The sequence below is a fragment of the Chrysemys picta genome, chromosome 1 (genome assembly GCF_011386835.1).
Source record: "Chrysemys picta bellii isolate R12L10 chromosome 1, ASM1138683v2, whole genome shotgun sequence".
Classification (NCBI taxonomy): domain Eukaryota; kingdom Metazoa; phylum Chordata; order Testudines; family Emydidae; genus Chrysemys; species Chrysemys picta.
The window spans coordinates 293,182,019-293,195,468 of NC_088791.1; the positions used below are offsets into that span (position 1 = coordinate 293,182,019).

At 45.2% G+C, this 13,450-nt stretch overlaps 1 protein-coding gene across 21 annotated transcripts in view; it reads right to left on the reverse strand.

Annotated features, from left to right (window-relative positions):
* Nucleotides 1-2,441: 2,441 nt before the first annotated feature.
* ENOX1 (ecto-NOX disulfide-thiol exchanger 1) overlaps nucleotides 2,442-13,450 on the reverse strand; it is a 485,482-nt gene continuing 474,473 nt past the window's right edge. For 20 of the 21 annotated variants that reach the window (XM_042845284.2, XM_005308165.5, XM_042845283.2 and 17 more), the window contains one exon: nucleotides 2,442-3,380. In XM_042845284.2, coding sequence (XP_042701218.2) covers nucleotides 3,249-3,380 — 132 coding nt within the window. In that variant the 3' untranslated portion in view covers nucleotides 2,442-3,248. Of the gene's footprint in view, nucleotides 3,381-9,499; nucleotides 10,038-10,946; nucleotides 11,546-13,450 lie in introns of those variants that run through there. The other variant, XR_010597786.1, reaches the window with a different exon arrangement.

Consider the following 13,450-nt stretch of genomic DNA (forward strand, 5'->3'; position numbering starts at 1 on the left):
TCCATACAGTTTTGCAACCCCAATGTGGCCCTCGGGTCAAAAAGTTTGCCCACCCCTGCATTAGAAGGATAGTACACCTCTACCCCGATATAACGCTGTCCTCGGGAGCCAAAAAATCTTATCACGTTATAGGTGAAACCGTGTTAGAGCAAACTTGCTTTGATCTGCTGGAGCATGCAGCCCCGCCTCCCCGGAGCGCTGCTTTACCGCGTTATATCCAAATTAATGTTATATCGGGTCACGTTATATCGGGGTAGAGGTGTATATGATAAATAAGCACCAGTCATACAGCTGACCAGGGATATTAATGGAAGTACAAAAAGATCTCAAATGCTTTTACATAAGTGTTTTCAGCTTTAGACTGCATAAAATTTACTGTACATGAAAACCAAATGTAGTGTGGCTTTGTATGGGATGTTCACTAAATCTGAGCCTAGCTATTCCTAAGTGAGTATGATGGTATGGGAATTGAGAATATGCAAGTTTAGTCTGAGATATACATTTCTGAGATACACAATTGGGTTTCACTATGTGCAACAGCGCATGAGTTTACATTAGAAAAAAAAATTTGTGGCAGGGGATAATACAGTTTTCAGTAAACAACAAATACTTTGTTAGTGTAAAATACACTTCATTTTAAAGTGTGCACTTTCTACTCTGCCTCCAGTACCAAGGATAACATTCACACTTGCACACAGGGCTGGCACAAAGCATATTTATAACTTAAGATCTCAAGTGGGATGTAGTTCACCTGCTGGCCCTCTCTATAGGGTTCAATTTCACTATGGAGCATGTGCTAAGTGTTGTAGTAAATCCAAATACATGGCTAAAAATGTGAACTTTTGCAGAACATAAAATACAACTTTCTACTGTAGAACATCTGCAATTTATTTCTGAGGCTGGTGCCCCAAACGGCAAGTAAATTGCACTATGTGGTACCATTGTATTTTTATTATATAAGAACTGGCAGATATAACAAACTTTCATATGCATTATTCATACATCTGTTCGTGCAAGTGCAGAAAGCATTGACGTTTGGATTAGAGTAGTTAAGTTTCATGACCATTACGAGTTTATATTTACTAGACTCACCTGAGTCACTTGCCTTAATACTGTTACTTTAGCAACCGTAAGTGTACATTCTCTAAAACACATTTGCATATTTCAGCGGAGAGTAGAATTTTCTCTGACAATATATCTGCTGATTCTGTTTTTCTTTTCCATACAAATAATATTTAATTTAGTATTTATGTATTGTAATCCTACAGCAGATGCTGATTATCCAGAGCAGTAGTTGCTAACAGATGTATATGGTAGTTCCTTTATGGCTAACTATATTTGACTCAATTATTTATTGGAATCAAGCAATAAAAATGATCTCAGCATATATCTACAACTGGATACTTCCTGAATCTGTTGTACTTTGTCACATTTGTTGTTGTAGATTACAAGGGTCAGAGATTTTGAGCTCTTTTGAGATCGATTTTAACCACTTCGGTCACAGCCTCTTCTTCTGCCCATTTAGGGCCATGGTTTTGAGAGGACTTTCCTACCGTTTATATAGATCTGCATGAAAGCATGTTGTATAGCAGTGGATCTTCAAGGCGTCTCTCTCACGATGTGATTTCTGCAGTATTCTCCTTACTTGAGTTTTATATGCGTGCACATTGTGCAATACACACACACACATAGTGCAAGGCCTCATGCTGGCTTCTAAATACTGTGAATTTTAAAGCAGATTCCATGGTAATGAGGAAAAAATCCCTACTTTTCTATTTGAATATTTAAAGAGTACCACCAAATGTGAATTCCTTAGTTCCTTATGCGGCTCACAGCGCAAAAGGATTGACCAGGACTGGAGTTAGAAAGAGTGACTAATTGGTTGCATTGTAGCTGCCCAGCAAAACACAGCAAAATGTGAAATTTATGTCTTTGCTTTTGTTTGTTTAAATACCTTGCTGCTTGGCTCGATATGTTTAAAACAAAATGAAATCTGTTCAGTTTGTAAAAGCACAATCTTCACCCTGGAGATTCCTCTGGTGCTAATTTTAATTCCTTTGATTTAAGCTAATATTACAGTCTCTTCTTTGATACAGCACTCAATACATTTCATCAGGAGGCTTGTAATACAGGTCTGTCGCATCTGACGCGCATTTAACATGCGCGATTTCAGCTTTACACGGTTGGCAAAAAAAAAAGAAAGAAGAAAAATAACAATTTTAATACTGTACCTGTAGTGCAGGCGATTCTGCCTGCCGTTACACTCTATGTAATTTTGATTATAGGCGATTGTCGCTTTACGCGCTGACTGTGGAACGTAACTCCAGCGTCAGATGCGACAGACCTGTAACTGGTTTTGGTGGAAGGAGGGCAAACACTGACAGACACCTTTTGGATTTGTAACCATTCAGAAACATCAGAAGAACAACTTGTAAAAACAATATGGTAGAAGTCATATTTATTGAAAAAAAATTAATATATTTGCTATAAAATCCTTAACAGTAATGAACTGAATATTTATTTTGATGCATAAACCTGAATGTTACATACCAAATACAATACAGTAACACTGGTTTCCTTTTTATTTACATATTTATGACAATTGATATGCAATCCATGTTAAAGGAACTTATAATGAAGAATAGTTACATTAGAAAAATAATATTTTTGATAAAGCATTCTCGAGAAGTCCAATCACATTTTCAGGCCTCTTTCAATAAGGCAAAAATCCCTGGAACAGCATATAACTTAATTTACAAAAGACAATAACTGCTCAGACACATCTTCAAGTTTTCTTTTGGTATAATTTTTCTCACTGTACAATTACTTACTTAACGGAAAGACTTTCAGGAACATAACGTAATGATTTCTGCTATATATTACATATACATTGCTGTAGCTTAGCAACCATAACTAGGCAATCTTTTCCCTTATCCATTTGCTCAGTGAGCTATTCTTAGATGTAGCACGTTAATATCTTGACATCGTTATGACTGTGGTATCTTTCTTCAGTTTTCATAGGAAACAGATGTGTCACATTTTAAAATATTTTATATTTTTATTTTTAGGAACTGGTGCACAACCACATTTCCACTCACAAGAGAACGTCACAAATGTAACTAAAATTAGGCTTGGATAACTCTGAAAACGTACTTCTGTGTGCCAAAACCAAATTTCATACTTTAATACTTTGTAACCCTGCCATGCTTTAGGAATTCTTCTTCTGTATACTTCTTTACTATTCACAGTCAGGTAGTTTTAATTCCTTCAAAGGCACAAAACTTCCACCTCTTTTCCAATGTTGCTCCTACACCAGTGAACTCTTGTTTAAACATGCGTGGCAATCTCATCAAAAGCATTTCTATTTCATTTGCAGAGATCTGTGAAAGAGAGGGAAAAGCAAAACTACAGTGAGAAACAATTGGATTATATTTAAGAAATAGGAAATGTAGAGAATACAGGTAGAAGAAACATTTTCTAGGTCAACTAAAAATCCCAGCATTTCTTTTTGGGAGTTTATAATATTTTATGGCATCTACAGATAGATCCATATTCCCACCATGGTATAGAATCATTGAAATGTAGGGCTGGAAGGGACCTCAGGAGGTCATCAAGTCCAGCTCCCTGTGCTGAGGCAGGACCAAGGAAACCTAGACCATCCCAGACAGGTGTTTATCCAACCTGTTCTTCAGCTTCCAGTGAGGGGATTCCACCAGCCTATTCCAGAGCGAAACTACCCTTGTATTTAGAAAGTTTTTCCAAATATCTAAATCTCCCAAACTGATTAAGCCCATTGCTTCTTGTCCTAGTTCAGTGGCCTCCTTCTCATTTTAGACATTTCTCAGAAATTCAATTCTGGAAGAATGTTACTAGGGGTGGGGTTGGGGAAGGATAGGTTGTTCCCTTTGTACCATTGGGCCTGGAAGAGGAAGCACAAAGGGGACTTGCATAGCCACCAGAGCTCCTGGAAGAGAATCCCACACAGTACACACGAGTTTAGCAGCTAGCCTGCCCTTAAAGACAATGCAGTCTACTGAACTGTCCACCATTGTTCCTCCCCCCGTCACATAATCCCTCCTAATACCCCTAAATGGCTTATCTTTCCCAATGGGGTTTTGGACAGCACCTTGTTCATGGCCACAAGGTAGGAGGAAACGCATGGAATGCTCCCTGCACAGGGCTGGCTCTAGGTTTTTAGCTGCCCCAAGCAAAAAAAAGTTTGGCTGCCCCCTGTCCCAGCCCTGGGCTCCTCGCCGGACCCCCCTGCTGCCCCAGCCCTGGGCTCTTCCCCCCACCCACACCCCCTGCCGCCCCAGCTCTGGGCTCCCTCATTCCCCCCCACCATTGCCTCACACACACACACCTCCTGCCGCCCCAGCCCTGGGCTCTCTCCCCCCCCCACCCCCCACCTGCACCATCCTTCCGCTGCAGCTCTGGGTCACTGGTAACTCGCTCCCACAGCAGGTCATTCAGCAGGAATTTTTGATGTGCATAGAACATAGACAGGATTGGTTCCCATATGGTTACAGAACTGCAGTAAAGTGGAACAATTTTCAGCTTGTGTGATTGGAGGATATCTGGATGCATATTATAAGACTGTCCTACATAAATGAAGAAAAGTTGAGGTGCCTTTATTATTCTTTTGTTCCTCTCTTTCTTTCTATGGGGAATTTGCCAATGCAATATCACTGTCTTCCTTTTAAACAAACAAACAAACAAAAAAGGCAATGGCTGTTGAAAATAGCAATTCCAGTCCTAAGAACCACTGGGAAGCATTTCTTGCTCAATTTTATCCTACTTTTTCTACAGCAAGTTACAGTGGATCAGTATATTTGATTTGGGAGAAATGAAGTAACAGCTGCCCAAACTGAGCTTGAGCACTCCTGAATTTTGAGGTGTTCAAATCTGGAAGGCAGGTGCTGGGGGGGAGGGAGCTGTGGCTCTGCGGGGAAGCACGGCAGCATGTATGCAGCAGTGTGTCTGGCGCTGCGTGGAGCCAGACATGCTGGTCTGAGTGGCATGGTAAGGGGGTTGGGGGGTTGGATGGGGCGGAGGTTCGGGGGGGGGGGCAGTCGGGGGACAGGCAGCGGTTGGAGAGGCATGGGAGTCCCGGGGGTTTGTCAGGGGACAGGTAGGGAGTGAAGTCCTAGGGGGGAAGTTGAGGGGGGGTCTCAGGAGGGGGCAGTTGGGGACAAGGAGAAGGGAGGCTTAGATAGGGGGTGGGTTCCCGGGAGGGGGTGATCAGGGGACAGGGAGCAGGGGGGTTGGATGGGTTGGAGTTTCTGTGGGGGGCAGTCAGAGGGGGTGGATGGTGGCAGGGTGGGCTACCCTCCCTCCCCGTGGAGTGTCCTATTTCTTGAATGTTAAAATATGGTATCCCTACTCACAGTGCAGCTCTCCATTCACTGCAGCATGAGGTCTCAGCTACCTCACTCCCTCCCCCTCTTTCCTGTTGGTAGTGGCCAAGGGAATGCTGGGAAATGTAGTTCTTTCCCTGCTCCAGGGCTGGCTCTATAGGCAGGGAGCTAGCCAAGGAACTACAGCTCCAATGCTGGATCCCTGCCGCCCCTGCAAATGGGCTGCCCCAAGCACGTGCTTGCTGGTGCCTAGAGCCGCCCCTGTCCCTACATTGCATGTGGAGAATCACCCACGCTCTGTAGTATTACCCCAAAACTATGCCATGGTAAGCTATGACATACAGACACTGAATCTGATTCTGAGCTCACTTACCCTATTCATACATCACTAACTGCAGTTATTTCTGATGTGCACAGGTGGAAGTGAGAACAAAATCAACCATATTATCAGCTTGTTTGCAGAAATGCTCTAAGATGCAGTAGAACAGTAGATACATGCTAATCAGGCAGCTTTGTAGTCTTTATTATGGGATTGTCCTATAAATAAACCCTACAGCTTTGTACTAAATTAATGGTATGCTAGTGGTCAGACCTTTTGTTAACATTAACTCCATACATCTGAATCTCCTGACACTAACACAAATGTAAATCCCTTACAGCATGGGTCTTGCTTTTTGTACCTGGCCTGGCATTATAAAAGAACAACAATACATAGGTGCTGACTCCGTGGGTGCTCTAGGGCATGGGGAAAAATTAGCGGGTGCTTAGCACCCACCAGCAGCCAAGCTCTCCCTGCTCCCTCCCCCTCCTTGCCTCCTCCTCCCCCGAGTGTTCCGCATTCCCGCTCCTCCGCCTACCTCCCATGGCTTTCTGTCTGGCCTCCGCCAAACAGCTGTTGGCAGCACTTGGGACTTTCTGGGAGGGACGGGGGAGGAGTGGGGACACGGCCCACTCAGGGGAGGAGGCGGAGAAGAGGTGGGGCAGGGACGGGGACTTGGGGGAAGGGAGTGGAATGGGGGCGGGGTAAGGGTAGTGCAGGGGCGGGAGGAGGCGGGGAAGGGTGTGGCCAGGGGCAGGGGTCATCCACCGGGCAAATGGGAAGTTGGTGCCTATGCAACAATATATAACCAGAAGATATACCATTGCTAGGCTGTTATCATTGCATAACATTTGCTTTAGTCTCTCTAAGAAGTGTATATACTTTAGTTGGTCTTGAGGTTCAGCACTCTAATTTTCTTGAAAAAAACCTAAAATATTAGTTTTATTTTTTGGCTTCTATATTTATGATTAAAATAAGATAAACAAAGGCTCCCTTGATAAAGGTTTGGTCAGGCACTTTCAGCTAAGCTAAAATGTAGATGCAGTATTTAAAATAGTTTACTTCATAAACTATGGATTAAATTTAACAGGTAACCATTAAGGGCCAGATTGCACTGAACCCTATGTGGGGCTGCAAGGGGTGTGTGAGGTCAGGGCCACAGTCCTGGTCCCTGAGCCCCCTTGAGCACAAGGACTTTACAAGGCCAATGGTCACAGTGGGGCAGGGCCTTCTCCACACTGGCAAGAGGAGCTGGTGTGATCCTGTATGACTGAAATATGACCATTTATATCATTAATATTGCCACTGTTAGACAATTGCACCAAATGGTATTCAAAATGTGTCATGTAAGGTATCAATGGAAAGGTTACAATTTGTCAAATATGATTATCCTGTTTGTATGCATGTATCATCTTAGTCAATATTCATAACGTTAGACACAATGTACCAGTATTTCAAATATGTTTGCTCCTACAGTAACACCCAGAAGGTAGTTTACATCCAGTCTAGCCAGCACATTGTGAATAGCCCATTCAAGTTGATGGCCCATCAAAGAACACTTAACTCTCACAATGGGCCATAGAAGAAACTCCTTCCCACCCTGTGAGCCTTCCTGTGGATACTTTAGCCAGAATATGGGTAATGGCTGCTCCTATAAGTCATCAAAGCATGCAAGGGCATGTGACTTGCTCATATGACCCTGGCCTCCATCTTGTGCCTGTAATTTTCCACAAACTAAGACTGAGACCAGTCCCTCCACATGGGAGAAGGTATAAAGGACCCTGAAAGCATCACCATTTTGTCTCTTTCCTGCTCTGATCTTTGGACTATGCATTTACACTAAAAGGAGCATATTGACTATAGACTGAGGACCTTCCAGTCGTTTGGAAGTTCCAAGAGACTTTACAAGCCAGCAATCTGTAACATCACTGCTACAAACCTGATCTAAGAACGTTGCAATGATTGTATGTATATGATTTCTTTGATCATTTTAACTCTCTCCTCTTTCCTCTCATAAATAAGCCATTAGTTATTAGATACTGAGGGTATGTCTACACTACGGGATTACTCCGAATTTACAGAATTCGATTTTTGGCAACCGATTGTATAAAGTCGAGAGAATGCGCCCACACTAAGCACATTAATTTTGGGTGTGTGTCCATGTACCGAGGGTAGCGTCGACTTCCGGAGCGTTACACTGTGGGTAGCTATCCCATAGCTATCCCATAGTTCCCGCAGTCTCCCCCGCCCATTGGAATTCTGGGTTGAGATCCCAAGGCCTGATGGGGCAAAAAACATTGTTGCTGGTGGTTCTGGGTACAGCCTCACCCCTCCCTCCATGAAAGCAACGGCAGACAACCGTTTCGCGCCTTTTTTCCTGGGTGAACGCTGTAGACACCATACCACAGCAAGCATGGAGCCCGCTCAGCTCAAGACAGCAGTTATGAACATTGTAAATACCTCCCGCATTATCGTGCAGTTTATGCTGAACCAGGACCTGAAAAAACAGGCGAGGAGGAGGGGGCGACGGCAGCGCGGCAACGAGAGTGATGAGGACACGGACACAGAATTCTCTCAAACCGCAGGCCCCCCGGCGCTTTGGAGATCATGTTGTTAATGGGGCAGGTTCTAGCCATGGAACGCCGATTCTGGGCCCGGGAAACAAGCACAGACTGGTGGGAACGCATAGCGTTGCAGGTGTGGGACGATTCCCAGTGGCTGCAAAACTTTTGCATGCATAAGGGCACTTTCATGGAACTTTGTGACTTGCTTTCCCCTGCCCTGAAGCGCCAGAATACCAAGATGAGAGCATCCCTCGCAGTTGAGAAGCGAGTGGCGATAGCCCTGTGGAAGCTTGCAACGCCAGACAGCTACCGGTCATTCGGGAATCAATTTGGAGTGGGCAAATCTACTGTGGGGGCTGCTGTGATGCAAGTAGCCAAACCAATCACTGAGCTGCTGCTACCAAAGGTAGTGACTCTGGGAAATGTGCAGGACATAGTAGATGGCTTTGCTGCAGTGGGATTCCCTAAGTGTGGTGGGGCGATAGATGGAACCCATATCCCTATCTTGGCACCGGAGCACCAGGGCAGCCAGTACATAAACCAAAAGGGGTACTTTTCAATGGTGCTGCAAGCACTGGTGGATCACAAGGGACATTTCACCAACATCAATGTGGGATGGCTGGGAAGGGTTCATGACGCTCACATCTTCAGGAACACTAATCTGTTTAAACAGCTGCAGCAAGGGATTTACTTCCCAGACCAGAAAATAACCGTTGGGGATGTTGAAATGCCTACAGTTATCCTTGGGGACCCAGCCTATCCCTTAATGCCATGGCTCATGAAGCCATACACAGGCAGCCTGGAGAGTAGGCAGGAGCTGTTCAACTACAGGCTGAGAAAGTGCAGTATGGTGGTAGAATGTGCATTTGGACGTTTAAAGGGTTGCTGGCGCACATTACTAACTCGCTCAGACCTCAGCCAAACCAATATTCCCATTGTTATTGCTGCTTGCTGTGTGCTCCACAATCTCTGTGAGAGTAAGGGGGAGACCTTTATGGTGGGGTGGGAGGCTGAGGCAAATCGCCTGGCCGCTGATTACGCGCAGCCAGACACGAGGGCGATTAGAAGAGCACACCAGGAAGCGCTGCGCATCAGAGAAGCTTTGAAAATCAGTTTCATGACTGGCCAGGCTACGGTGTGAAAGTTCTGTTTGTTTCTCCTTGATGAAAACCCGCCCCCTGGATTGACTCATTCTCTGTAAGCAACCCACCCTCCCCCTCGATCACAGCTTGCTTTCAAAGGAAATAAAGTCACTATTGTTTAAAAATCATGTATTCTTTATTAATTGATTATAAAAGAGGGAGAGAACTGACAAGGTAGCCCGGGTGGGGTTTGGGAGGAGGATAGGAGGGAAGGAAAAGGCCACTACAAAAGTTCAAAATAATGACAGCCTTTTGCTTGCGCTGTCCACTGGGATGGAGTGGAAGGGTGCACAGAGCCTCCCCCTCACCCCTGAAGCTCCACCAGACGCCAGAGCATGTCTGTTTGGTCACACAGCAGCCCCAGCATTGCATCCCGACACCTCTCATCTCGAGCGTCTCTCCCCTCCTCACGTTGGTCCCTTCTGTCCTCACGTTGGTCCCTCCTGTCCTCACGTTGGTCCCTCCTGTCCTCACATTCACTGGCATCTTTTCTGTACTTTGATACCGTGTCCTTCCACTCATTCAGATGAACTCTTTCATTGCGGGTCGATTCCATGATTTCAGAAAGCATTTAGTCTCGCGTCCGTTTCCCCCCCCCCCCGCCTTATCTGAGATAGCCTTCGGGACGGAGGAGGGAGGCTTGAAAAATTTGCAGCTGTGGGAGGGAGGGAAAAAAGGGAGAGAAGTATTTAAAAAGATACATTTTACAGAACAATGCTTATACTCTTTCACGGTGAACAACAATATTCACATTACATAGCACATGTGATTTCGGTACAAGGTCACATTTTGCATCTCAATATTGAGTGCCTGCGGCTTTGGTGTTAGAGATCACAGACGCAGGTCCGGACAACAGAATTCGGCTTGCATGCGGCCATGGTAAGCCATTGTCTTTCGGCTTCTGCAGCCTTCCTAAAAGCAGCACCCTCCTTTCCCACGTACCAAGCAAAGCCCATTGAGCGCTGCGGTTTTCCTGTTAATGTGTAGCAGCACAAACCAAACTCCCCCCATCCAATTCTCTGGGATGATCGCTTTACCCCTAGCTAGCCAAACGCGAAAAGCTCAGCACCAATGATCCCCCCTCACCCTCCGCTTAGGAAACTGCAGGGAAGGATTTCTTTTCAGCCACAGGCAAACAGCGCAGTAGGAACGGCCACCTCTGTCCCCTCAGTAAATTCCCGTATTTCAACCAGGTTACGATATCACTCTCCTGAGGATAACACAGCGAGATAAAGAATGGATGTTGCTTGAATGCCAGCAAACATCGGGACCATACGCTGCCAGGCTTTGTCATGCAATGATACCAGATTACTTGCTACTAGCATGGCGTGGTCAAGTGTCCTACCATGGAGGACGGAATAAGGCTGCACTGCTCAGAAACCTTCTGCAAAGGAGAGGTTCATGGAGATGTCCCTGGAGGATTTCTGCTCCATCCCCAGACACATTAACAGACTTTTCCAGTAGCTGTACTGGCCACAAATGCATCCCAAGTCCTCAGGGCAAATTAATCATTAAAAAACGCTTGCTTTTAAACTATGTTTTATATTTACAAAGGTACACTCACCAGAGGTCCCTTCCATGGCCTCATTGTCTGGGATACTGCCTTGGGAGGGTTGGGAGGGTACTTCAGTCAGGCTGAGAAAAAGATCCTGCCCGTTGGGGAGAACGGAGTGCTGTGTGCTCTCCGCAAGCTCGTCCTCCTCCTCCTCCTCCTCATCTTCCCTGTCCGCAGAATCCTCAGGGATGGCTGAGATTACCTCCTCCTCAGAATCCATGGTCAGAGGTGGGGTAGTGGTAGCGCCCCCCCCCCCCCCCTAGAATTGCATGCAGCTCAGCGTAGAAGCGGCATGTCTGTGGCTCTGACCCAGACCTTCCGTTTGCTTCTTTGGTTTTCTGGTAGGCTTGTCTGAGCTCCTTAACTTTCACATGCCACTACAGTGAGTCCCTATTGTGGCCTCTCTCCATCATGCCCTTGGAGATTTTTTTCAAATGTTTTGGCATTTCATCTTTTGGAACGTAGTTCTGCTAGCACAGAATCCTCTCCCCATATAGTGATCAGATCCAGTACCTCCCGTATGGTCCATGCTGGTGCTCTTTTTCGATTCTTGGACTGCATGGTTACCTGTGCTGATGAGCTCTGCGTGATCACCTGTGCTCTCCACGCTGGGCAAACAGGAAATGAAATTAAAAAGTTCGCGGGGCTTTACCTGTCTACCTGGCCAGTGCATCTGACTTCAGATCGCTGTCCAGAGCGGTCACAATGGTGCACTGTGGGATAGCTCCCGGAGGCCAATACCGTCAAATTGCGGCCACACTAACCCTAATTCGAAATGGCAATGTCGATTTCGGCGCTACTCCCCTCGTTGGGGAGGAGTACAGAAATCGATTTTAAGAGCCCTTTATGTCGGAGTAAATGGCTTCGTTGTGTGGACGGGTGCAGGGTTAATTCGATTTAACGCTGCTAAATTCGACCTAAACTCATAGTGTAGACCAGGCCTAAAGGATTGGCAACAGCATGATTATTGGGTAAGATCTGAGTTATAGACTGACCTGGCTATGTGGCTGATCTCTTGGGATTAGAGGACCCTATATGTGATGAAATTGGTTTTCAGTAACCACTCATCATAGAGTCCAGTGTCTGGGTGGTGAAACAAGGGCTGGAATGCCTAAGGAGACTGCATTTCTGACTTCTTGTTAACCAATGTGGTGAGACAGAAGTTTACTTTTGTTACTGGCTTGGTATAATCTAATAATAGAATAACCACCAGTTTGGGGTGAGCCTGCCCTGTTTCTCAGTGGTTTGTCCTGAACCTGGCATTCTCAGCTGTGACCCACTGAGGCACAGTGCAGGTTAAGAGCTCCATGGTACACTGCCTGAGGTTTCGGCAGCAGCCCCAGAGCTTTAGGAGACATTGTTTCTGCCTCTATGTCCCTCAAAGTCTTTGTACATTTGGAGAGCTATGTGAGCTGGTCACCTCAGTCAAGTTTCTAGTTAGAAAGATGGGCCCATCATTACCCCAAAAACAAAAATCACCACCACGGTGGCACCCTTGCAGAATCAGCAGAGACCAAAAACAGAATGACCATGGAAACTGAACCACCATCTTGGTCCGACAAGTGTCTGTTCTGGGTCAGCAGTAAGGCACACGGTATGGGAGAAAATAACATTTGAATAGACAAGGATAATTAATAAGATAAAATATGCATTTTTAAAAAGTGAAAATGGGCCAAAATAAATTAAAATTACATTAGAATAGTGAAGTGTAATATAAATTCAGGTTGTTTCCCTCAGATACCGCCAATAAAATAGAGGCCGTAAGAATGGCCATATTGGGTCAGACCAATAGTCCATCTAGCCCAGTATCCTTTCTTCTGACAGTGGCCAATGCCAGATGCTTCATAGGGAATGAACAGAACATGGCAATTTATTGAGTGAACCATCCCATCGTCCAGTCCCAGCTTCTGGCACTCAAATAACTGGGACTCTCAAAACCTGCCATCTCCGTGATCACTCTGCTTGTATTCTGTACCCCTTCCTCCCACCATTTGTCTTTGACTTTTTAGATTGTAAACTCCTGGTGTGCAGTGGTTGTGTCTTCCTGTGCATTTGTTCAGCATTTAGCCCAAAGGAGCTTGAATACTCACTGGGGCCTCTGGACACTATCATAATACAAAAAATAACTGGGAAGTACTGCTGCCGCTTGCTGTGCAATAGATTTGTTATTCACTGCAGTATCCTCCAGTTACGTGGACAACAGTTTTATTACAAATCTGTTTACTAACACTACTAGCATACTACTATGGTAGTATTTTTCATTTTCACAGCACTTTACAACAGGAAGTACACTAACTAACAACACCAACCCAGCAAGATAAGAAAATATTAGCCATGCCTCTTTAGTTTTCCAAAGGGGAAACTGAGGCAGAGCGTTTAAGTGATTTGCAGAAAAGTGCCAGAGAGACTCAGTGTCAGGGCCAATCAATCTACAGCCAAAAAGAAATCTGTTACATATTTTTCTTACTTCTCATAAGAGTAATTGCTAGCAGGTTAGCTTTTTGTGTAACGTG